Source organism: Balaenoptera physalus (assembly GCF_965194825.1).
Source record: "Balaenoptera physalus genome assembly, chromosome: 11".
In the NCBI taxonomy this organism is placed as follows: Eukaryota; Metazoa; Chordata; class Mammalia; order Artiodactyla; family Balaenopteridae; genus Balaenoptera; species Balaenoptera physalus.
The window spans coordinates 72,167,234-72,191,316 of NC_138896.1; the positions used below are offsets into that span (position 1 = coordinate 72,167,234).

A 24,083-nucleotide genomic window follows, 5' to 3' on the forward strand; every position below is an offset into this window, starting at 1 on the left:
GCCCGCTCCTTTCCCCGAGGTCCCTGCTCTTCCCCTCCAGGACTCCTGGGGCCGCAGCTCCAACTTGTTTCTCACAGGCCCCACCTCCTTACCATCGAGGCCCCGCCCCTCGGCTAATCGTCCTCGCTCATTCGTCGAAAGTCCCGCCCCTCTCACTGCGCGGCAAGGCCGCGGCGGAGACTGGCCGAGCCTCTCACTTCCGGGCGCCTGAGCGCCCCGCCTCGCCCCGGCGGCCCAGAGCCACCATGGAGCGGCAGGTGAGGGAGCGGCCCGCGGTTCCCGTGGTCTTTGCAGCCCGGGCCGGGCCTGACCCTGCTGTGTCCCCTGCGCAGGTGCTGCTGAGCGAGCCCGAAGAGGCGGCGGCGCTGTACCGGGGCCTTAGCCGCCAGCCCGCGCTGAGCGCCGCCTGCCTGGGCCCGGAGGTCACCACGCAGTACGGCGGTTGTTACCGGACGGTGCACACTGGTGTGTGTATGGAGGGGAGTCGGTGGAGAGGAGGGGGGCGTGGAGGGCTAGCTGCCTGACAGTGCACACGGGTGTGTGGAGGAAGGCCGGGCTTGGAGAGTGTGGGTATGGAACAGTGCATCAACAAGAGGTCTGTGCACACAGGTGTATGGGGGGGGTGCTATTTGGGGTATTATGGGATGGTGCCCATGAGTGCAGAGTGTGGGCCTTGTAAGGGTCACCCCTGTCATCGTATCCCACACCTGCCCTCAAGATTCTAGGGTGGATGCTAGGAGCAGTAATCGTTTCTCTGCAAGACGTTGCCAGCCTAGGCTCTGGAGGCCTAGACTTGAGAGTTGTGGCCAAGTGTTGCACATCCTGCCCCCCAGAATATCTGGAGACAGACTGAGGGAGGTTGGGTAGGGGAGGGGGTAACCTGTGCTGGGACTGGTCAAGTTGAGCAGCCTCATGCCTCTCCTCGCAGAGTGGACCCAGAGGGACCTGGAACGCATGGAGAACATCCGATTCTGCCGCCAGTACTTGGTGTTCCATGATGCAGACTCAGTGGTGTTTGCAGGGCCTGCGGGCAACAGTGTGGAGACCCGGGGCGAGTAAGTTTGAGGGAGGAAGCTTATAGGCAAGGCCGCAGCCATCTGCAAGCCTTTTATGAATGCCCACCCTGTGCCTTGGTGTGGGTAGGGCCCAGAAGGGAAGCCAGGAGCCAGATCCCTGCCCCTTGGGAGCTCAGGTAGTCTCTAGTGACATGGTCATAAGCATTGGAGGCTTGCTCCAAACTTGGGCTGGGACTAGAGGCCCTGCCCCAGGGAAGAGAGGCAAGGCAGCTGCCATGGTAGGGCTAGAAGGGCTGCAGGGGCGGTTGTGGGCCAGAGCCTCAAGAATCTTGTCTAAGAGGTTGTGGCCAGTAAGGGGACAGGATGGGCTATCACTGGGTGGGAGGTAATACTGACCTGCTCCCCTGTATCCTCCTCAGGCTGCTGAGCAGAGAATCTCCTTCAGGCACCATGAAAGCCGTGCTGCGCAAGGCTGGAGGCCCAGGCACTGGGGAGGAGAAGCAGTTTTTGGAGGTAAGTCTGCCTAGGACCACGTGGTGGGTAACTGGGGGCTCAGTCCCACAGATAAGGCTCTGTTGGAGGACAGGCAACCTGACTCCCAGATGTCCTTAGGTTTGGGAGAAGAACCGGAAGCTCAAGAGCTTCAACCTGTCAGCGCTGGAGAAACATGGGCTGGTTTATGAGGATGGTGAGGCATCTGGCTGGTGAGCAGGCAGGGCGGACAGGAGGGGCAGCCATAGCCCAGGGCTCCCCCTGATCGGCCTTCCTTGCACCCAGACTGCTTTGGCTGCCTGTCCTGGTCGCACTCGGAGACACACTTACTATACGTGGCAGAGAAGAAGCGCCCCAAGGCTGAGTCCTTCTTTCAGACCAAAGCCTTGGACGTCAGTGGCAGCGATGACGAGGTGGCCAGGCTGAAGAAGCCAGACCAGGCCATTAAGGTGCTCATGGCCATGGCCAGTCCATGAAGGCCCCTCAGGGCAGCGCTGGGGTCCACTATGCTCTCTGCCCACACTGTGCCTATCAGAACCGGGGAGGTACTGGCTTCTAGGGGGCAGGGCCGTCTCCTGCAAGACAGGCTGGGCATTGAGTGTCTTGTGTTCTCAGGGGGATCAATTTTTATTTTACGAAGATTGGGGAGAAAACTTGGTTTCCAAAAGCACTCCTGTACTCTGTGTGCTGGATGTCGAGAGCGGCAACATCTCTGTGCTTGAGGGGGTCCCTGAGAGTGTGTCCCCTGGACAGGTTAGTGCTGACTTAGCCTACATCACTCCTGAAGTCTGGGGGCCCTGCCTGAGCTACTGTCCCTTGATCACACCTGTCCTGTGGTCTTGTTTACAGGCATTCTGGGCCCCTGGGGACACAGGTGTTGTGTTCGTGGGCTGGTGGCATGAGCCCTTCCGGCTGGGCATCCGCTTCTGCACCAATCGAAGGTGAGGACAATCGAAGGGGCAGGGCAGGGGGCCTTGCAGCTCAGACCGGCCTTGAAGCTGAGTGTCTCTCTGGTGGTTCCAGGTCAGCCCTGTACTATGTAGACCTCATCGGGGGGAAGTGTGGTAAGTGCTGGCACCTACCTGTGCTTCACTGACACACACCGGCCCTGGCAGCCTGCATGATGCTCGCATTTCTGTCTGGCCCAGAGCTCCTCTCGGATGACTCTCTGGCTGTCTCTTCTCCCCGGCTGAGCCCAGACCAATGTCGCATCGTCTACCTGAGGTTCCCATCTCTGGTCCCCCATCAGCAGTGTGGCCAATTGTGCCTGGTGAGCTGGGGTTGGGGTGGGGGGAGGTCAGCAAGAGGAGGGGATGGCGGATGAGAGCTGGAGGGTCAGCTTCGTCTCCCCACGGGCCCCTCAGTGGACCTCCTGTCCTGGGTGCAGTGATGGTGTGAGTTCTGCCTTTCCTTCTCTCCAGGCAAGGCCTGGAGGCTGAGAGTGCTGTCATGGGGGCTCTGCACAATCAAGACTCACCACCTTGAGAGCATCCTCTGTCTACAAGAATGCTCCTCCCTTTGCTTCTCATCTGCACGTGGCCAGACTCTGCAAGGGGCTGGGATATAGTGGGCAGTTACAGAGTCTCAGTCCTTGTAAAAGGGCCCCTAGTGAAAGTCAAAGGCCCCTCCAGACATCTGGTCCAGGTCACCAGAAAGGAGACACATCAAGCTTCTCTCAGGTCCTCCCCTCCCTGCCCTGAGGGCACTGCGAGTCCCCTGGTGAGCCTGACTATTGTGTTCTGTTGCAGTATGACTGGTATACCAGGGTCACCTCCGTGGTGGTGGACGTTGTGCCTCGGCAGCTGGGAGGTAAGGGGTGTCGGCTGGGTGGGTGCCAAGGAGCATGCAGTTCTGTTTTCCTGCCATCTGTTATCCCTGCTCAGGGCCAGCCTACTCAGCTCTTCCTGCCTGGGTTCCTTCTGAAGTCTCCCTGCTGCTGGGCCAGCCCCAGGTTCAGCCTCCACAGGGGGTGGGGCCATCACCATAGGGAATGGTTCTGATAGAAGGAAGTCAGCTGGACCAAAGCTGAGATCAGAGTGGCCCAAGCTGGCCGAGGCTTGAGATTATTTCATTTGTGCTGCAGCCCATAGATTTATCTTGTTTTTCCAGTGGCTGCTTAAAGCCACTGCTCCTTTAAGGGGTCTCAGAAAGTACACTAGATTGGCAGGTCCTGCCCCAAGGGTGCTCATTCTCCCACTCCCAGCCCCCACCCCAGCGTTTGTCTAGTCCAAGCCCTTGAGGCAGCAGGGTCTCTGGGAGGGTGGCTCTTGGCTGACAAGCTCCAGTCACAGTTTCGGGTGCTCACAACTCTGCTTGGGATCCCAGACTATCCCAAGGACGTGAGGGGGTGAGTCTCTTGTTTTCTTAGGCCGCCTGGTCAGTTCCAGGAGTCAAGGACAAGGGATGGCCTCCTTTTCCTGTCTTTGGGTTACAGGGATGCAGCAGTGGGGACCCGGTCTGAATCCTAGCTCTGCCCCTTATTAGCTGTGTGTTCTTGGACAGTATCCTGACCCCCTGAGCTTCCATTTATTTATGTGAGGAGGGGGTGGTTGTTCCTGCCTTCTTTGTAGGATTGTAGTGAGGGGTAAATGAGTGATGATGTTAGAGGGTAGGATTTATTCAGGCCCGAGTGCCAGGTACTCTAAGTACGGTTAGAGACAGACAGATGTCTTGGTTACAGCATCTGCTGCCTCCCAGCGGCCCATAAGAGCAGCTCAGAGGAATGCCAGTGCATTCAGTTTCTCTCAGAAGCTCTTCAGCTCCACCTCTTCTGGGCCCTCAGAGGCCTCTGCCCTTCAGCCCCCTCTTCAGGCAGCTCCTCATTGCCTAGGGTACCCCCATGTATGTGGCTGCTGTTCTGTCACAGTTCTGGGGCCCCAGGTGAACTCCCCAGCAACGCGGCCTGCCTCATAGTCTGGACACACACACACACACACACAACCTCCACTCCTGGACGTGGCCCCCAGCTCTCTGCCTTTGCAGAGAACTTCTCTGGGATCTACTGCAGCCTTCTGCCTCTGGGATGCTGGTCGGCTGACAGCCAGAGAGTGGTTTTCGACTCGGCTCAGCGCAGCCGGCAGGTGAGGAGCCCTGACTGTGTTGAGAAGCAGCCCTCGACCAACGCTCAGGAGCTGTGGGCCTGGGACATAGCACACACACACTGCCAGGTGGACCGCCCAGCTCACAGGTCTCCCTGGCCCCTTAAGGCCCTGCCTGCCCCTGTCCTGGACTCATTTTTCCTTGAGGGGGCTAGCTGCCCTGGTACCCCACAACAGAGCCCTTGGCCCTTTCTCCTGAGGCAGAGATGCAAAGCCCCCACCCTCAGCATTTCCATGTGGTGGGCAAGGGGGCTGCCACTGGGGCGGGCCCCTGAACACCATACGGGGAGCTGATGGAGATGGGACAGCAGCTTTCTCCCAGGGATTGGGTGGGGACACCACAGTGTGCCAGACTCCTTTGGGGTTAGATATCGTTTGGTCCTCCGGGTAGCTCTAAGGGGCTCAAAGCCATTCCTTATCTTGCCCAGGGTCACTTAGCAAATTGTGATGGAACTGGGATTTGAACCCAGGCCCTCAGGCCACTCCCTACTGCACTGAGTAGCTATCACCATAGTCACTCACAGCTCTGGCCTTGGCCCAAGGGTCCCCAAGAGGGTAGAGAGGTGGTGGGGGCAGGACCCATAGGGCTCTTGGATGTGGTACCACACGTGGCCTCCTCTCTGCTTCAGGACGTGTTTGCTGTGGACACCCAGATGGGCGGTGTGACCTCTCTGACAGCTGGTGAGCAGGGCTGGCGAGTGGGCCAGCCAGGCCAGGGGTGGGACTGGAGCTCAAGCACGTGGGGCAGCCACATGCTGACTCTGCACCACTGACTCTGCACCACTCTGCACTCTCGGCCACTCTGCACCACTGATTGTCCCACAGCCTTTACTGACAGTCTTGTGAGGACCCTGCCTATGCAGGACCCTTACTCAGCCAGCAGACTGCCTCCTGGCTCTGCTCTGCTCCCTGTGTCCTGGCACTGCCTCAGCACGGCCCCCACCCTACTTCTCAAACCCACAAAATTCTCTCTTGCCAAGATCTGCCAGAGTCATCCTTCCCCCTCCCCAAACCTCAGGCAGAGGCACCTCTGCCAACACAGGGCGCAGAACCCCTGGGTTGGCTCCCTCATCTTCCTGTTACCCAGGCCTGCTGATTCTGCCCCTAAAGTGTTTTTGAGTCCTCCACCTGCCCTGGCTGTACTCACTCCTCCACAAAGCTACCGAAGGATTGCTCCCAAACTGCATCTCATTGTATAGTACCTGCTTAGGAATCTTAATCTCCTTGGTCCCCACTGCCTAGAATTAGCACCTCCCCCACCAGCCTCCTGGGCCTAGCTGCCACCCCTGCAGACTGCAGTCATCAGGTGGTGGGTGGATGTGCCATGTGGTCTGGTGTGTCCCCAGATCTGGCAGTCCCAGGGGACAACCAGCGCCTGCTGGATGAATGGACTGCGAAGAAGGCTCACCCAGAGCTGTGTGCAGTTGTCTGTGACAGTCCCTCTGTGGGCATCCCTTTGCTTCCCAGGGAATAAGGGGCACCTCACTATAAAGCCTCCAGCCTGGGACTCTGGCTCTGCAGGGAGTGGGTGGGAATAGTGCTGGCATCTGCCTTTTCCAGGGGGGTCAGGTGGAAGCTGGAAGCTGCTCACAATTGACCGGGACCTCATGGTGGCACAGTTCTCCACGCCCAGCCTACCCCCATGCCTGGTGAGTGTTGGTGGGCCCCGGGCCAGGAGGCAGGGATTCTGTGCAGGCAGAGTTCCCCAGGTCAGGGAACTGGCCCGAGTCTGACTGTGGCTGGTCAGCATGTGAGAGGCCAAGGTGTGGACCCAGCCCAGTATAGTCGACGAGGGTCTGGCACTATGGGGAGAAACTACTGGGTTAAGGTTTGCTCTGTTCAGAACAGGGTGCTTGGGAAAGTGCTCAGTCCTCTAGCATAACAGCCTAGAAGCTGAGGAGGGAGGGGTACATATGTGTGGTTATGTGAGTACCTGCGTATATACCAGCTCATGACAGGAGTCCATGCTGGACCCTCTGGAGGTGGGCAGATGGCCCAGTATAATGAGAGCTGCCCGCTCTCACACTGGTGGAAAGGCAGGGAGGCAGCCAGGCCACCTGTGACACACTCTTTCCCTTTGGCAGAAAGTTGGGTTCCTGCCTCCTGAGGGGAAGGAGCAGGCGGTATCATGGGTGTCCCTGGAGGAGGCCGAGCCCATTCCTGAAATCTCCTGGAGCATCCGGGTACTACAGCCACCCCCAGAGCAAGAGCATGTGCAGTATGGTGAGCTGGGCAGGGGCAGAGGGGCACCTTCTCCAAGTTCCCCAGCACATAGTGTCTGTGGTCACCTTTCCCATCTCCTGTCTCACATTTTGGGATTTTTTGAGATGACCTCTAAGAGATTTTTTTTTCCTCTTGTGGATGGTCATGGGGAGTAGTGTCCAGGCATCTGAGCACCTACTCTGGGTATCAGAGCTGGGCATCACCAAGCCAGATCATCTGCGGTGGGATAACGGAGCCCAAAGAAGACAGGCCTATGTAAGGCCTCTGTGACCACACCTCCTCCAGAATGTTGCCCCTGCAGAGACTGGGACTCCCTGACTAGGGCAGAAGGAGCATGAGCATCCTGGGGTCCATGTGTCACAGTGTGGGCTACCTTGGCCAGGTCTCTTGTTTCAGAGGTCAGCTGCAGACCTGCAGCTACAGCTGAGGCCTTGGCTGGGGAAGCCCCTCGGCAGTAGAACTGGCTCTGCTGATTGCTGCTTTTTCCCTGCAGCTGGCCTTGATTTTGAAGCAATCCTTCTGCAGCCCAGTGACCCTCCAGATAAGACCCAGGTGCCCATGGTGGTCATGCCCCACGGTAGGCAACTGGCCTAAGAGCCCCTGCCCTTCCACAATCCCTCCTAGCTGGCTCTTTCACCTTCTCTCTGTTCCCTATCTGCAGGGGGACCCCATTCATCCTTTGTCACTGCCTGGATGCTGCTCCCAGCCATGCTTTGCAAGATGGGCTTTGCAGTACTACTAGGTGAGGGAGCAGGGTGCCGCAGCTCTGGTAGAGCTGTGGGGTGGTGGTGATGGTGTGGGCCTGGTCTGTACAAGCACTGCGGGTACCACCCTAGTCTCCAGGCCTCTGCAGCCTGGACCTGGTAATCACTATCAGAAACTGCCCTGGCCAGTCTCTGGCTCCATGGCGTGGTGATAACATGAACTAACTTGTGACTGCCATGGAAAGGGTGTGTGGTCACTGGGCAGTCTCAAATCTCTTGGCCCCTTCCCCTTGAGTCTGGTGCAGCTAGCCTCAAGGCCTACTTCACATATAGGTGAAAGGGCGCTGGGAAGGTCACTTGACCACCCTGTCTGGTCCCTCCCTGGCCTCCAGTGAACTATCGTGGCTCCACGGGCTTTGGCCAGGACAGCATCCTCTCCCTCCCCGGCAATGTGGGCCACCAGGATGTGAAGGACGTCCAGGTAGCAGGGGCTGGGGCTTCTGGACAGGCTGGGGGTGTGGCTCCATTCAGCTGGGCAGGCAGCTGGCTGCAGCATGATCTGCCCACCCTGTAGTTTGCAGTAGAGCAGGTGCTCCAGGAGGAACACTTTGACGCAGGCCGTGTGGCCCTTATGGGTGGTTCCCATGGTGGCTTCCTGTCCTGCCACCTGATTGGTCAGTACCCGGAGACCTACGGCGCCTGCGTGGTACGGAACCCTGTGATCAACATTGCCTCCATGATGGGCTCCACTGACATCCCTGACTGGTGGGTGTGCCCAGAGGTCCCCCCCCTTCTCCCCCCCACTCCATACCCTCATGGAGCTCCCGCAGGCCCCAGAGCTCCTGGGCCTGCATCATCTCAGTGTCTTGTAGGTGTGTGGTGGAGGCTGGCTTCCCCTACAGCAGCAACTGCCTGCCAGACCTCAACATGTGGGCTGAGATGCTGGACAAGTCGCCCATCAAGTACACCCCTCAGGTACGCAGCCCTCCCCCTGCCCAGTGCACCACCAATCTGTCCAGAGCCCCGGGCCCTGCTCACCTCCGCTCCCCACATACCTAGGTGAAGACACCAGTGTTACTGATGCTGGGCCAGGAGGACCGGCGTGTGCCCTTCAAGCAGGGCATGGAGTATTACCGTGCCCTCAAGGCCCGAAACGTGCCCGTTCGGTGAGTACAGCAAGACAGCCCTGGCAGCTGGTGGGCAGGTGAGCAGGGAAGGATCCTCAATCCTCAAACATTGCTGCCCAACCCTTACAGGCTCCTGCTCTATCCCAAAAGCACCCATGCACTATCAGAGGTGGAGGTGGAATCAGACAGCTTCATGAATGCTGCGCTCTGGCTGTGCACACACTTGGGCAACTGAAGCCCTACCACTCTGCATGAGCTGGGTGACATATGCCACACTTGGCTCTTGGAGAGCCCCAGGGTCTGGCAGAGCGGCAAGAGGCTTCCTGGGCTCTGGACTTCATGGATGGGTGAGCCGAGGAATGTAGGCTATATGCTCATAATAAATGAGGACACAGAGTCTAGTTCCTGCTGGTACTTTGTACCAAGCCACCCCTAACCCCAGCCCCACCCTTGGGGTTCAGAGACCGTAGGCCCTGGGTGTGGTAGCCATAAGGACGGCATCTACTTCCAGCGTGAGAGGGGAGGGGACAGCGAGAGGCTCAGCTGCTGCCTGTCCTGGCCAAGTAGGACTCCACCAGGCTAGCTCCCTCTGCTGCAGCCCCTTCTGTTAGAAACTGCCATACACCACCCTTCTCCTCCCAGCAGTTTATTTAGGGGACTAGTGAGGCCCTGCCCTTCACAGCACCCACAGGCTAAGGTAGTGCTAGGGTCAGATCGCCCAGCCCAAATTGTGTTGGACTCAGCCACTCAGGCCCTAAGGAGGAGTTGCCAATTCATTCCCTAGAAGCAAAGGCTAAGAAGCACCCTGCACAGGCATAAAGAGGAAAGGTGGCTTTATGTTTGACAGAAAGCTTCATCCTCCCCAAGGCCCACAGGATTGAGGCTGGGACTAGCCCAGCCTCATGACCTTGTGAATCCAGTCCACAAACACAGAGACACGCATGAAGATGGATGGCCAGCGGGGCCGTGCGCACACTCGGTTGGGGATTATAATTCCCTCCAGGACCCAGCAGTCGTGAGTAAAGCAGGCAAGTGGGCCCCCGTAGTCACCCTGGTAGGTGCAAGAACTGGTGAGGGCCTGGACCATGGTAGAGCCTAGACCCCTTGGGGGTGAAGCAGTACATTTTCAGCTTGCCAGGGGCCCTGCCACTGACCTCACAGGCTCCAACAGGGGCCAACAGTCCTTCAGTGCACATCTCACTCTCGCGTACGCGACCTCGGTGCTTGATGTTACATTCCCGGTTGGAGATGACATTGAGGGAGGCTATGTTCAGGACCGTGTTGTCCCCTGTACCTACAGTGAAGGGAATGGGAAGAAGGAGAGGGTCTGTGGGTAGGATCCAAGGCTGGGCCTCTTGGCCTGGAGCAGTCCATGCCCCTGCAGTGTACTCTTACCTTTGGTCTCGCCCCAGCCTGCGATCTCACACTTGGTGCCTGGAGGCACCACATACCACTCAGGGGGCAGGCAGATCAGGGCCACACGCTGGTTCAGGGTCACAGGTCTTTAGCAAGAATGACGGCATTCAGGGTCTGAGGCCACAAGGCCCAGCCCCACCTCACACCCTCTTGACTTGTCACACACCTCTCCAGCTTGAGCAGAACAAGCTGGGAGCCAGAGGGCCCGCAGACCATCTTGGCCATTGAGATGCGCTGCAGGCCTGGCTCCCCGGGCTGTGGGTCTGGGAACAGGGTGCCTAGCCACACCTCATAGCCAGTGAGAGGCCCATGGCTGAGAGAGAAGCTCTGCTACATCAGTTGAGACTCATAGTCTGCTGCCCAACACTCACCCATTGGCTTGCCTAGGGAAGGTGGCTAAGGGGGAGAGGAAGGCAGAGGATTGGGACTGGGTCCCCAAACCCAAGGAAGGCTCACCAAGAGGAGAAGCACTGCCGGGCAGTCAGAACCCACTGCTCTTTCACTAGGGAGCCTCCGCAGAAGTGCTGGCCCTGCCTGGAGGAGTGCAGGTTAGGAAACAGTCCTGAGACACAGAGACACAGGCTGGACCTGCCATGTCTTGGCTAGGATCTGTGAGGCTGGGGCAGGTTCCTGCCCGCCTACTGGCACAAGCACAAAGGATGTAGCGTCAGCCCCTGTCTTGGAGAATCAGGCAGTTGTGCCTCACCGGTTGCGCAAGCTGACTGTCCAGGGTGAGTTCCCAGGCTGGCCGCCCACCACACGCAGCTTGGAGCGCCGTGGGTCCAGGCGGGTCACTCTCTTGCCACACTTCTCAAACAGCACCTGGTCTGGGGGATAGAATGTGCTGGATGAAACCCCGGACTGGATGGAGATGGGGGGCAAAGGGACCACGACGCATGCCTGGCCCAAGTCCGTACCTGGGGGCTCCAGGATGGACGGCGGTTGGTCATCATCTGAAAGACCCAAGTTCAACCGCGTTAAGGGAGCCAGCCTTTGGCGGTGGAGGCTAGGGGCGGGGCCCCGGGGCTGTGTCGCCGGTGCTCACCGCAGCGCCGCAGTGCACAGTAGTCGAACGGAGTCCCCGGATCCGTGGTGTAGCACCAGGGCCCGTGACTGTCCCCGTCTGGGTTCCTGCAGAAGTTCTCCTCCAGTGGTGCGTGTGGGGTGGAGGTGGGTGTGAACCTAGGCGAGAGGGGGAGCAAAATCAAAGCAGGGTAATCCCAAGCCCTCGCAAGCCTCCAGTTGGAGAGCCGAGGCATGCCGCCCTAGGGTTAGTCGCGGGCGGGGCCTGTGGCCTCGGTCTGGGAGGCGCCAGGCGCGCTGGCGGACTTACTGCGGCTTGTGCGGCGTCCCCGCGGACCAGCGCTGACACCGGACGCCCTTTCGGGTCTTGCTGACCGAGCCGCGGTACAGTTCCCCCGCGCCGTGGTAGCAGTCTGCGGCGGGCGGACGGGGGCGACCGTCAGCCGGTTCTCGCCCCAGCCCTCCGGCTCCGTGCCTCCAGCCGCAGCTCAGGCCTTACCCTCGGGCCGCACGTCGTCGGTGCAGCGCCGGATCTGATAGCAGAAGGCCACGCGCATGCCAGGCCGCGATGTGAAGCACCAGGGCGCCTCCGATCCGTCGGGGTTCCGACAGAAGTTCTCCCGAAGGTCCCTGAGCAAGCACGCAGCTCAGCCCGGGTGGGTCCCAGGTCATGGGCTGGCCAGCCCGGCTGGGCGGGAGGCCAGCCTCCAGCTCCTCCCCAAGCCCCGCCTTCTTTCAAGCCCCGCCCGGGACCCCGCTCAGGTCCCACCCGCAGGAGTACTAGGCTCCCAGCGGCGGCCAGCCAACTCACTTGCACGCATACTTTTCCGGCGCAAAGCGATGCTGATGCGGATGCTGCGCGTCCCAACGCTGGCAGGGCACGCCCGCGGCGGTGGTGTTGACCGTGCCCCGGTAGCCCTCGCCTTTCCCGCGGAAGCAATTGAGCGTCGTGGCCTCCCGGCGCGGCTGTGCTTCAGACCCTTGGACGGACCGAGGCCGGTCGGAGCCCGAATCGGAGGTGAGACCGGGGCTGGGGCGGAGCCCCACTGTCTTTGGGCCACCGCCGGGTCACGCCCAGCCCCTCCTCTAGTCCCAGCCAGGCCACGCCCCCACGTGTCCCAGGTGCCCTCCCACGCCCCGCCCTCGCGCTCTACCGCAGCGGGGGAGGTCGCAGAACTCTCGCTTCATCTGCGGGTCCGCGGTATAGCACCAGGGCCGCTCCGAGCCGTCCGGATTCCGGCAATAGTTGTCGTCCAGACTTTTGTCCAGGAACCTAGAGGCGGTAGCCGGGCGTGAACAAGAGCCTGGGACTCAGGCCCTGTCTGGCCCCAACCAACTATGTGCTGCCTTACATCGCCCCGCCCCTGGAGTCCTGGGCCCTCCCCTTGCCCGCCCTCCTCCTGCCGAGCCCGCCCACGCGTACTTGCGGGGCTCGAAAGGGTGAGGGTGCGGGTGCTGCAGGTCCCAGCGCTGACACTCGCGTCCTGACTCCGTGCGGTCCACTGAGCCGCGGTAATCCTCGCCATTGCACCAAAGGCAAGCGGCTGGAGACACAGGGCCGATGGGTTCGTGGACGGGCGTGGGCATGCTCCTCCCCCCCCAGGCTTGACCCGGAGCTGCTTACCCTCCCGGCAGGACTTAATGCCGCAGCTCTGGAAGCGCACGGCAGGGTCTGTTGTGTAGCACCAGGGACCTCCGGGGTCCCTGTCCGGGTTGCGGCAGAAGTTGTCCTCCAAGCCATTTCGAAGTGTGGGTGTGTACCTGTGAGAGTAGCAATACAGTGCGTACTGAGGGCAGGCGCCAGGCCGGCAGGGACAGAGGGGAGCTGCAGTCTGTCTCACTTGTGGTCATTGGGGAACCTGTGGCTCCAGCGCTGGCAGGGTAGGCCACCCATGGTGATGGCCACGGTGCCCCGGTACTCGACCCCATTGTCCATGATGCAAGTCCGAACATAGACTGGGAGCAAAAGACCCAGGATCAACAAGGCCTGAGACCCCAGCAGCCCTCTCCCCAGCCCGCCCTTCTCTGCAGCCACTCACTCACTTTTCTTTTGGAAGAGATCGCAGCGCCTGGAACGCTGCAGCCGTGTATGAGCTGAGTGCTGGGTCCATGGCAGCAACTGGCAACCATGGCTGCTCACATTGTAGTGGAAGGCCCTGGGAGGAGGAGCCACAGGGTAACTCAGTGCCCAGGTTCCCCTACCTCCAGTCTTATCTAGGTCCTGTGGCCACTCACCTGCAGTCCAGTAGGGGCCCACAAATCCCTGCACATTCTTCAGCATTTGCCACATCTTCTTGCCAAGGCCTGGGCCCCACTGCGTGTAGCAGATGTTGCAGCTCCGTACCCCGGAGCACCTGGAAGTCATTCAAGGGCGAGCGCTGCCCTGCAGCGTGGGCATGCATGTCAGCACATGTATATCAGCACGTGCACAATTTATTCATTCAGGGGATCAAACTACAAGGCCTCTGGAGTGGACCCTGTCAGCCCATTCAAGGGTCAGACCCCTGTACTGGGTGGGAGAAGCAGGCCCAGACATGATAGTTATCACTAGTGCACCTGTTTAGTGGGCAAGGCACTAGGCTCAGCTGTAAAACATATACTCTGAGAGCAGTGGGTGATGGTGCTTGCCCCATGGAGCTTATCCCATCTCATTTCTCAGATGAGAATGAGAAGGCTCAGAGCTACCTTATTAACCATGCAGAGGCCCAACCCAAGCATTCTGACTCCAAGTCTAGGCTCTCACTAGCGTAAGGGCATATGCTAAGTTAGAGAATTAGATCTGGCTCATAAGGGATAACTGCCTGCACGTGTGCCTGCATCTGTGTGGTCCTAATACTGCCTCAATGCTACAGCAGATGTTTTAACGCAGGCCTGAATAGGCAATGTGTTTATGTGTTCCTGGGGCTGCCCAGCTCTGCGAAAGAAAGAAGCCAAGGTCACTCGCTGCTCCATGCCCAATAGGAAAGTAAGTTCCGGGCTCAAAGAGCGGGATGGGCCTGGGGCCAACCCCTTTCTGAACGCAGATGGGGATCAGGGCTGAGGGGAAGGGCACTCACCAGGGGCCCCTGAGAACCCCGTCAGAAGCAGCAGGAGTGGGAGCCACCCCATCCTCCTAGCTGGAGGCTGCACTGTGACCCACCACAGCCCCATCCGGGAAGTTGTGAAACCTGTCCCTACGGGATTGGGTGGCTCTGTCTCCACACCCCCACTCTAGACTTGCTGGGGCCTGACCTGGGACCCAGTGGCAGGAATGGAGGTGGCGCCAGGCCTCAGGCCCTATAGGTGAGGTACAAGGGTCCTCACTCTGGCACAGTTAGCCCCCCGAGAGGCCTCCCTATGTAGTGGGCAGTGTTGGAAAGGTTTAGTGGGGACACTTGAGGTGCCCTGGGGTGGGGGTGGGGCCCCACGGGGGTGGGGCCCCACCCCCTCCCCCTCCCCGCACCCTAGGCTGCTTTGAAGGGAAGGGCAGTGTGGACATGGTTGCTGCCAGAGGCCTAGGTTCCAGCCCAAAGGTGGTGATATTAAACTTTTCTGAGCTTCAGCTTTCCCCTGTAAAGTGGAGAATATTCCCTGCCCCAGCCTGAAGCAGCCTGCCCCTTTTGCTGTCTTATCGGCCCCAGCTGGAGGCAGGTCTGCCCACGCCCCTGCCAGCAGAGCCCAGAGAGGCTCCCCTCGCCCCGCCAGAGGTGCCATCCCAGGGAAGGTGAGTGACGCCACCTTTCTGGCCTGAATAGAGGTGAGGGTGACAGGTGGCAGGGACCCTGGGAGGAACGGCCTTTCAGACGTCCTAGGGGACCTGTGGGCCGGACCTCCAAGTACGGGTAGGAGTTGAGATAGGTGGCCAAGGTCTCTCCCAGGACACAGCGTTACGACATGGCTGGGCCAGGAGCTCCTCCTGCGCAGGCGGGGGTCGGGGAGGTTGGGCAGTGGGGCAGTGGGGCAGTGGGGCGAGGCGGGGGCCGGGAACGTCCCGGCTGGAGGCCGCGGAGGAAGCCTCCCCCGCTGGAGGCTGTGGAGGGGCCCCCTGGCGGAGGTCGGGCGCGGGTCGATGCGCGTGCGCGGCGGCCGCGCGGTTTGGCCCTGGACAGGCGCCGTAGCTGAGAGCTGGGCGGATGTTGTGAGCCGGGACGCGGTGGCCGAGGCTGGGGGTGAGTTTGAGGGGCGGCCGGGCTCCGAGAGGGGCGGGTGCCCGCGGCTCCCCTTGCGGCCCCGGCCCGTCTAGTGTGAGGGCGCTCGCCGCGCGAGGGGTCACACAGCCTGTGGTGCCAGACTCCGGGCCGGAACTGGCCTGGAGGATCCTCCGGAGCTTGGGGCCGGGCAGAGGTGACTGGGGGAAACAAGCGCTGCCCTTGCGTCCTTGGGATCCGAGATGGGGTCGGTTCGGTTAGAAGCCTTGAACTCTCGGCGGGGCTGAACAGGATCGACGTGGCAGGGAGCCCCCGAGCAAAGTCAAGGACCGCCTCTCACCTGGGTCCTCAGCACCTGACACCCGGAGTGGATGTCTGGAAGGTTTGCTCATCAGTTGAGTGACAGCGTCTAATCTGTCCTGCACCTGCTCTGGTGTGAGAGGGCTGGTGGTGGGCGGCAGGGCGGGGAGTCACCTTTCTGAGGGGCAGGCGTGGTGCCACCTGGGAGTGGGCAAGAGTGTGTGGCGGGAGCAGAGGACCTGTTTGGGGTGAGATAAGAGAAAAGAGTTCTGTCTAAGGCAGTGCTGGAGGGCCAGCCTCTAGACCAGCACTGACTAATAGAATTTTATGTGATGATGGGAATGTTCTTTATTTTCGGAGTCTAGTCCAGTAACCATTAACCTCATAGGGCCACTGAATCCTTGAAATGTGACTAATATAATTGAGAAATTGATTTTTTAATTTTAATTGAAATTTAAATACCCATGTAGGGCTAGTAGCTGCTGTGTTGGACAGCACAGCTCTAGATCAGTGAACCAGGCACCAGGGACTTAGTGCAGCTTCTGAAGCAGCTGTAGCAACACCATGATATGTGAGGGATGGACAGCAGTGGGGACAATGGGGCCTGTGAAGAGGGCAAGGGTGGTGCTCTGATGGGGTAGGAGGCTGTGTGTGTGATTGGGGACAAGAAAGCTAGCAGGCCTTTGGAATAGAGAAGGGAGGATCCTGGAACTGAGGAAGGGGATCCTGGCCTTGGATGTAAGCAGGACTTGTAGCTGGAGATGGCACCAAGGCCTTGGATGGTGGACTATACTTGATGTAGGGTTCTCTCTTTCAGATGTGGACCCAGTGTGGCTTACAACCGAGAAGGATACAGGGGCTCTGCTCCTGGGCCACCTCACTTTGGACACTTGGGTCTGATTTCACACTCGGCGGAAGCATTTGGTTTAGTTTAACAAACATATATCTGGCACCTGCTCTCTGTTGGGCCCTGTGTGAGCACTGGGACATGGTGGGGCCCTGTCACATGGCCCCAGACCCCCTCCCCCCCCACCCCCCGTGTAGGAAGCTGGAAGCCCCTGCTTTCCTTTGCCCTGGGTTGATGTGTGTGTGAGTGTGCATGCAGTGGCTTCACCTGCTCCCAAGCCTTTCTGATTGAAAGGCCACAGCTCTCACCACAGGATTGAGGTCAATATGGGGGCCCTTGGCTGGCTTCGAATAGACAGGCTCTGCCTCTGCTTCAGTCCCCAGGACCACTGGCTGCCCACAAGAGATGAAAGATGGCGTCCAAGGGGACCGGCACGGCTTTCTCCCGAAAGAGCTACAGACTGACCTCAGATGCTGAGAAATCCAGGGTCACAGGTAAGGGTTGGAAGGGCTGGGATGAGGCTTCTAGTGCTGAGGGAAGAAGGAGGAAGAGAGAGAGGCAGCAAAGTCCCAGGTGCATTGAGCCTCAGGCCTTCCTGCACCTCCTGTACCTGTGAGTCAGCTCTTCTCCACTAGCAGCCATGGAGGAGGGCACCCACCGTGACTGCTCCTCTGACTCCTGTGGCTGGGCTAGGACCAGGAGCCTCTGTGGCCAGTAGGGGCTGGGAGCCACACTGACCATGTGTCCCTTCTCTCCCTTCTGACCTGTGGCGCAGGCATCGTGCACGAGAAGCTACTGGACGACTACCTGCACCGCATCTTTTCCTCTACTGATCGTGCACCCACGGCAGCCACCAGCAGGTATGGCCAGGTGGATCTCCCTTCCTCACTCTGTGGGACCAGACCAGAGGCTGGAGACTGCATTGTGGGGAAGGAGGCCGGGGCTCTGGGTAAGCTGGCTTGGGTTCCATTCTTGCTCTGCCACTCCTGGCTGTGAGACCTGTGGCCAGAGAGTCTGCCTTCTGGACTCCGCCTCTTCCTTTCCCCTGGCAGTGCTAGTACCTTCCTTCTGAGAGTATAGTGGAGGTCAGGGGCATGGTGCGCACTCAGCATGGCACTTCGCACCTACTTTACACTCAGCATCTGGTCCATGTGCACCTGCCCTCACCTCTACCGCACCCTGGCCCTCTGTAGCCTCTGCTTGATCTGTAAAGCACAGATGCCACCAGCCCTTTATTCCTTGCAAATTTAACGTATTTAAGTTTAGCTCATATCAAAACTACAAGTGGGGAATTCCCTGGTGGTCCAGTGGTTAGGACTCTGCACTCTCACTGCCGAGGGCCCGGGTTCAATCCCTGGTCGGGGAACTAAAATCCCGTAAGCCACTTGACATGGCAAAAAAAAAAAAAAAAAAAAAGTTACGAGTGCGCTGTAGCAGAAACTTATATAGAAAAAGAAAAAGCAACTGTCATCTTCTTATTCTAATATGACCATTTGAGTGTGATTCCTTTTTGTTTTCTTTATCTCATGATGTATGTAGTTTGAGTTATGCTATGTGGAAAATTTTTTTTAGATTTTTGTCACTGTCAGTTTTTTAAAAGTTATTGAGGAATAATTAACATACAGTAAACTACATGTATTTAAAACATACAATCTAGTAAATTTTAACATGGATAACCTGTGAAACCAGCAGTGCCATGAACATATCCCTCACCTCCAAAAGTGTATAGGAGTTTAAATCCTATTTTTGTCATCAGATGTTATCCCTAAATGTTTTTCTACACTACAGATTGATCTTGGGGGGAATCTTTTAGGTCCAGGAATCTGCCTGATCACTGCCCTAGTTTAGAGGGGCTTTTGTTTTTGTAAACAGTGCTGCATAGACGCCCAGGGTTGGAATCACAAGGCTAGAGTATTTGAATTACAATCACTCTTAGGACTGTTGCTGAATTTCTTCTTCAAAGGGTTCTGTACATTCTTTTTTTTTTAAAATAAATTTATTTATTTTTTATTTATTTTTTATTTATTTATTTATTCTTGGCTGCATTGGGTCTTTGTTGCTGTGCGCAGGCTTTCCCTAGTTGTGGCGAGCGGGGGCTACTCTTTGTTGTGGTGCGTGGGTTTCTCATTGCGGTGGCTTCTCTTGTTGCGGAGCATGGGCTCTAGGCATGCAGGCTTCAGTAGTTGTGGCTCGCGGGCTCAGTAGTTGTGGCTCGAGGGTTCTAGAGTGCAGGCTCAGTAGTTGTGGCGCACGGGCTTAGTTGCTCTGCAGCATGTGGGATCTTTCTGGACCAGGGCTCGAACCCGTGTCCCCTGCATTGGCAGGTGGATTCTTAACCACTGCACCACCAGGGAAGTCCCAGTCTGTACATTCTCTCTCCCTGCAGTGAGGCATGGGTGTCCCCATGTCTCAGCCCCCTTGCCAGCCAGGGCTATTCTGTCTTTCACAGTCTCTGCTCGCTGGGCCGACCCAAAGGGCAGCGTCGTTGCCTGTTCCATTTAAGCAGCTGTGGTGACCAAAGGGTTTCTACTTGTGGAGGGCTGCTGCCCACCTCCACCCCAACCCCAGCCCTGGCCTGTTCTCAGGGCCATCTGATCCCTACCTCATGTGATACCAGAAATAATCCTGCTGCCACTGGTGCCGTGGCTGCCAGGAGGGAGAGCAGGTGGCAGAGCCATTAGTCAGTGGTTGTGTGGATGCAGAACTCTGGGCTGGGACCTGGGCAATCCAGAAAGGGTAAGCAAGTGCTGGGGTTGGCCAAATGGGCAACATTGCAGGCGTTCACTGAGGCTGAGTGTCAGGTTGGCCACCCGAAGCTGCTCTTAAGAGCAGGCACAGGACTAGAGCAGCCTCCCAGGTGTGGGCCTGTAAGAAATGCTGTTGTGGAAGCCTGCATGATCTCTGGGCCCATTGGGGTGTTGAGAGACAGGGTTGGCTACAGCCTTCCATGTTACTGGCGAGGCACCCCATTGCACGGCTGCCTCCTCGCCTTGGCCTGGGGCTCAGTAGGAGTAGGGAGGAGCCTTCATGAATCTCCACCTCCTGTAGCTCAAGGTCAATTGTAGCTCACAGTGTGGGGACATGTGGCCCCTGGGCCTGGGTTGAAGCTACCTTGCCAGAGAGTCAGTGCTCTGGCCCATCTACGTGCCCTTCCAGAGCCTACTCTCTAGGGGGATGAGCGGGGTGGGAACTGGGATTAGAGTTAGAAGAGCAGGTGCCAGCAGTCTGTGGGCTGGATCCAGATGGGCACCAGGCCTCTGCTCTTTGAGCCCTGCTAGTTAGCACCACCTCATTCCCTGCTATTCTTAGCAACTGAACTCAGGACCTAGCTGGCCAGTGTTAGAGCTCTTTCTCCTCTGGGCATGTGTGCTGGGAGGATGAGGGGGCCACTCAGACAGATTTTCCTAGCCCCTTTGGCTGGGGCAGCTGGCAGATAGGCAGGCTGTGTGCTCTACTCTCCTCTACAGGTGGGTCCAGGACAGAGCCAGCCAGAAGCTAAGAGGGCTGAGCCCTTCATCCTCCCAGGACATGTCTCATTCAACACACAGGCTTCCCTGGCTGGGACCACAGACCTGGGGTCAAGGATTGGGCTAGCTGATCTTGGTACTGACCGTCTTGGGGATCAGCACTTCTCCCAGCCTTCCTTGCTCAGGCATACTCAACAAGCCACCTTCAAGAGTGGGCAAGTTATGGGCTACGGAGGGCGCATTATTCCTAGGAATTTTCACAGCATCTCTGAGATACAGCTCTTGTTCCATTTATACAGATGAGAGGATTAAGGCTTAGAAAGAGTTCTTCCTTCTTTTTTTTTTTTTTTTTTTTTTTTAAACAGTCTTGAGGTGCACCAAATTTAGTGGATAATCCAGTCTTCTGACCCCCAGCATACCAGAATCTGGGACTGGCACAGCCCTTTTTCTGGAGTCTGGGCAACCACCCTCCTAAGCTCAGGAGAAAGGGACTGGGAGAGGGATTTAGCGTCATCTGGCTGGTTTCAAGGACTTTTGGGCCCCTCGCAGCCTCTCGCTCTCCCCAGGAAACTCCTGAACTTCCAGAACCTGCCAGAGCATCTGGACCAGTTGTTACATGTGGACGAGGAGGCGGAGGAGGAGGAGGAGAGCCAGGGTAGGTGACAGCCTCAGGAATGGGACTGGGGAGCCGGGGCTGGGCCTGGGGGGCTCAGTACCCTCTCTGCATCTGTCAGGCCCTGTGCCCGGCCCAACCCCACACCCTCTTCTCTCCGTTCCAGGACAGGTTGAAGGGCGGCTTGGCCCATCCACTGTGGTCCTGGACCACACGGGTGGCTTCGAAGGGCTTCTTCTGGTGGATGATGACCTCTTGGGAGTGAGCGAGGGCAAGGCGTGGGGTCCCAGATCCAAGCCCCTCCTGACACAGCCCCGGGCTCCTCCTGATGTGGCCCTGGTCTCGACCTTTCTTGATGGGGCTGCAGCCACAAACCCCTCCTGATGTGGACTATTGAGTCCCCAGCCCCCAAACCCTCCTGACATAGCCCCGAAACCCTGTTGGTGTGACCCCAGCCCCGAGGTCTTCCCGGCATAGCCATGAGTCCATCCTATCATGCTCCTGGCCCAGAACCCCTCCTGACATGGGCCTAGGCCCTTCCACCTTGTTCAGGCACAGTACTCTGTTGGCCACGACAGGCGTCGCCACCAAGGCGAGCCGAGTTGGAGTGGGGTCGTTCTCCCTTGGGGTGGCACCCCGTATGTCCGGGAGGAGGTTCACCACCCCTGCTCTCCACCCAGGTGATTGGACACAGCAACTTTGGTACTATCCGCTCTACCACATGCGTGTACAAAGGTGAGACCACGCTCTGCTGTGGCCCAGGGAGTTGGGAGGAAGTTTGAGGGCCCGGGCCAGAGGCAGGAGGCCGTCTTTGTTTCCCTGCTGGGTTTGACGTGACTTTTTCCAGGGAAATGGATCTACGAGGTGCTCATCTCCTCCCAGGGGCTCATGCAGATTGGCTGGTGCACGATCAACTGCCGCTTCAATCAGGAGGTACATGCGGGAGAGGGACCCCTCCCAGGGAGACCTTCTCTGGCAGCAGGCCTCATCAGGGCTCAGGCAACCCCCCAGCTCACATAGGGTCTGCTCAGCACCCTAATCTGGACTGCCCTCTGGAGGAGGAATGTGTCCCACCCCATCCCAGGGCTATCCAGCCCCGAAACAGCCCTCACTCCTTCCCCCAGAGCATCAGCCCCATTCTGTAGAGCCACGTGGGTCCAAGACTGGTGGCTGGTGGCTGGTGGGCTCTGGCCCTGCCCCTCCCCACCTTCCCCAGACCTCACAGAGAGTTCCTCCCTAGGAGGGGGTTGGAGATACACACAACTCCTATGCCTACGACGGCAACCGGGTGCGCAAGTGGAACGTGACCACGACGAACTACGGGAAGGTGAGGCCCGGGCCCCCTGCAGCCCAACTGGCCCGTGTCCATCCCCACAGCTTGGTGGGGGCCACTGGGCAGCGGTGAGGGAATGTAGGGCACCAGGGGGAGGACAGGGACTGAGGTCCTCTGTCCTTGTGGCCAGTCTCCCCTGGGTGGCAGTGGAGACACAGCTGGAGGGGCAGAGTGGGCAGGCTGCTGGGCTTCTGCACATCTGTAAGGCTTCCTCCCCTGGCAGGCGTGGGCAGCGGGGGACATTGTGAGCTGCCTGATCGACCTGGACGAAGGCACGCTGTCCTTCTGCCTGTGAGTCTCCTGCCTCTATTCACAGGCCTGGCCTCTGGGGCATCCCCAGGCTGCCCTCGTGTTCCAGGCCCTGTAAGGGGCCAGGCTGGCTTTGGTAGCCTGAGGGTGGGCAGCCCCCACGGAGGCCTGCTCGCTGGTCCATTTCAGCCACATCCTTCTTAGCACTGGCTCACGGACCCTCCCTTCTGCTCCAGGAATGGTGTGTCGCTGGGCACCGCCTTTGAGAACTTATCCAGGGGCCTGGGCATGGCCTACTTCCCAGCCATCAGCCTTTCCTTCAAGGAGTCTGTGGCCTTCAACTTTGGCAGCCGTCCCCTGCGATATCCTTTTGTGAAGAAGGCTGTGGGCTGCTTGGATGCTCTTGAGGAAGCCATGATGGGGGTCTCCCTGTTCCAGGAGCTTTGCGGGCTGGTGGCAGGCCCTGCTGCCGTGAAGAGTGAGTAGGGTACAGCTTAGGTGGGTGCCGAGGAAAATGCTTGCAGCAGCCTTGCTAGGTGGGTACCATTGCTGTCTCCACTGAACAGGTGAAGAGCATAAAGTGGCAAGAGAAGTTTTGCTTCACAGAGAAATGGGAGGGTTGTGATGCAAACCAGGCAATCTGACCTCTCAGCCCCGCCCTGGAGCCCAGGCCCTACTGCAGGGGTCTCAGTGGGAGGGGGTGGGTATTCTGAGCCACAGATCAGGTGTTGCTGGCTTAACTCTGTGGCACCTACCCAGTGGTGGGCTACCGGCCCCTGCAGGACCCACCAAGCGCCGACCTGGTTCGGGCACAGGAGCTGCTGGGCTGCTTCCAGGCAGTGCTGAGCGTGGAGCTGGACCCCATGGTGAGCCAGCGTCTGGGCCGGGCATGCTGGGGGCTTTCTACAGCCCTCTGCCCCTCACAGTTCTTTCCTCCCTGCCCACACAGGAAGGGCGGCTGGTGGAGAAGGAAAGCTCTGAGTGGCAGTTGCAGGGCCAGCCCACCGTCCTCCTCACACTGGCTCACATCTTCCATCGCTTCGCACCGCTCCTGGTGAGGGGACATTAGGGAGGGGAGAGGCAGGCCATGGTAGAAACACCCCTGCTGAGGGCTGGGATGCTGAGGTGCATGAGGTCCAGCAGCATCACCTGTCAGGGGCCCCTGTGACCAGAGCCCTTAGACCTCAAGGATGTCACTGGGTGAGGAGGAGACACTTCCAGCTGAGGGTATCAGGGGGCATCCTAGAAAGAAGATCGAGGGGTGGTGACATCACAGGCCAAGGGAACGGCATGTGCAGAGCCCCAGAGGGGTTGTTGGGTAGCAGCATTTCCTGTGTCTCCATCAGACCCCAGAAGGGCTCATCCATGACTTGGGGTTGCTTGACGGGGACCAAGAATCCATCTGTGGCCTTGGCCATGTGCCAGGGCAGGGGGGCCCTGAGTGGGGCAGGAGGCTGCCACCTCACTGGCACCCACCCTTGGTGCAGCGCAAGGTGTACCTGGTGGAGGCCGTGCTCATGAGCTTCCTGCTGGGCGTCGTGGAGGCGGGCACCCCCACACAGGCGCAGTCTGTGGTGCACCAGGTCCTGGATCTCCTGTGGCTCTTCATGGAGGTGAGGCGCCGGATCTCAGGCCTCAGGCCAGGATGTCAGGCTCCACTGAGTCAGGGGACGTACAGGGAGGGTGTTGGAGAAGGCCGCACAGATGGCTGTCCCAGGGCCTGCCCTCAGCGGGTAGCTGTGCAACCTCACCTCCCTCTTCCAGGACTATGAGGTGCAAGATTGCCTCAAGCAGTTGATGATGTCCCTGTTGCGGCTGTACCGGTTCTCGCCCATCGTCCCTGACCTGGGCCTGCAGGTGGGAGCTCCTGCCCTGGCCCTGAGCCCCCTGGGCCTCACCTGCCCACTCTGAGTACCCTCTCCCCACAGATCCGCTACCTGCGGCTCACCATTGCCATCCTCAGTCATGAGAAGTCCCGCAAGTTTCTGCTTAGCCACGTCCTGTATCCTCTCCTTGCTACTAGGCAGGCCAGACATGTGGTGCCCTCT

General features: G+C 58.9%; 3 protein-coding genes across 9 annotated transcripts in view; 2 read left to right on the forward strand and 1 right to left on the reverse strand.

Moving 5' to 3' along the window:
• Window positions 1–117: 117 nt before the first annotated feature.
• Window positions 118–9,056, forward strand: APEH (acylaminoacyl-peptide hydrolase). Of its 3 annotated transcripts, XM_082413645.1 has the most exons (22): window positions 118–257; window positions 333–465; window positions 929–1,055; window positions 1,436–1,529; window positions 1,629–1,704; window positions 1,794–1,957; window positions 2,124–2,261; window positions 2,358–2,449; window positions 2,532–2,572; window positions 2,657–2,778; window positions 3,257–3,317; window positions 4,491–4,588; window positions 5,236–5,287; window positions 6,167–6,255; window positions 6,691–6,829; window positions 7,323–7,406; window positions 7,491–7,571; window positions 7,926–8,014; window positions 8,108–8,298; window positions 8,406–8,508; window positions 8,593–8,699; window positions 8,790–9,056. In XM_082413645.1, the coding sequence occupies exons 1-22, from the start codon at window positions 246–248 to the stop codon at window positions 8,893–8,895; spliced, it is 2,199 nt and encodes a 732-aa protein (XP_082269771.1). In that variant the 5' UTR covers window positions 118–245; the 3' UTR covers window positions 8,896–9,056. The 3 variants fall into 3 exon arrangements, with proteins under 3 accessions (XP_082269771.1, XP_082269772.1, XP_082269773.1); XM_082413646.1 differs by lacking the exon at window positions 2,532–2,572 and having other exon boundaries at window positions 2,149–2,261; XM_082413647.1 differs by lacking the exons at window positions 1,629–1,704; window positions 1,794–1,957.
• Window positions 9,057–9,476: 420 nt separating this feature from the next.
• MST1 (macrophage stimulating 1) lies at window positions 9,477–14,356 on the reverse strand. 5 transcript variants are annotated; one of them, XM_082413648.1, is made up of 18 exons: window positions 14,156–14,356; window positions 13,335–13,482; window positions 13,143–13,255; window positions 12,941–13,055; window positions 12,724–12,860; window positions 12,523–12,643; window positions 12,254–12,372; window positions 11,911–12,079; window positions 11,599–11,729; window positions 11,410–11,512; window positions 11,122–11,258; window positions 10,994–11,029; window positions 10,783–10,903; window positions 10,533–10,610; window positions 10,243–10,389; window positions 10,056–10,162; window positions 9,815–9,954; window positions 9,477–9,711 (listed from the first exon to the last, which is right to left on the reverse strand). In XM_082413648.1, the coding sequence occupies exons 1-18, from the start codon at window positions 14,247–14,249 to the stop codon at window positions 9,550–9,552; spliced, it is 2,178 nt and encodes a 725-aa protein (XP_082269774.1). In that variant the 5' UTR covers window positions 14,250–14,356; the 3' UTR covers window positions 9,477–9,549. The 5 variants fall into 5 exon arrangements, with proteins under 5 accessions (XP_082269774.1, XP_082269778.1, XP_082269776.1 ...); XM_082413652.1 differs by having other exon boundaries at window positions 11,911–12,145; XM_082413650.1 differs by lacking the exon at window positions 14,156–14,356 and having other exon boundaries at window positions 13,139–13,255; window positions 13,335–13,418.
• A 725-nt stretch (window positions 14,357–15,081) lies between these two features.
• Window positions 15,082–24,083, forward strand: part of RNF123 (ring finger protein 123) — a 29,001-nt gene continuing 19,999 nt past the window's right edge. The window contains exons 1-15 of the mRNA XM_082413621.1: window positions 15,082–15,247; window positions 16,750–16,867; window positions 17,149–17,233; window positions 20,407–20,495; window positions 20,620–20,714; window positions 21,134–21,188; window positions 21,301–21,386; window positions 21,694–21,780; window positions 22,010–22,077; window positions 22,272–22,397; window positions 22,787–22,901; window positions 22,985–23,089; window positions 23,523–23,648; window positions 23,800–23,892; window positions 23,964–24,037. Coding sequence (XP_082269747.1) covers window positions 16,786–16,867; window positions 17,149–17,233; window positions 20,407–20,495; window positions 20,620–20,714; window positions 21,134–21,188; window positions 21,301–21,386; window positions 21,694–21,780; window positions 22,010–22,077; window positions 22,272–22,397; window positions 22,787–22,901; window positions 22,985–23,089; window positions 23,523–23,648; window positions 23,800–23,892; window positions 23,964–24,037 — 1,286 coding nt within the window. The 5' untranslated portion in view covers window positions 15,082–15,247; window positions 16,750–16,785. The remainder of the gene's footprint in view (window positions 15,248–16,749; window positions 16,868–17,148; window positions 17,234–20,406; window positions 20,496–20,619; window positions 20,715–21,133; window positions 21,189–21,300; window positions 21,387–21,693; window positions 21,781–22,009; window positions 22,078–22,271; window positions 22,398–22,786; window positions 22,902–22,984; window positions 23,090–23,522; window positions 23,649–23,799; window positions 23,893–23,963; window positions 24,038–24,083) is intronic.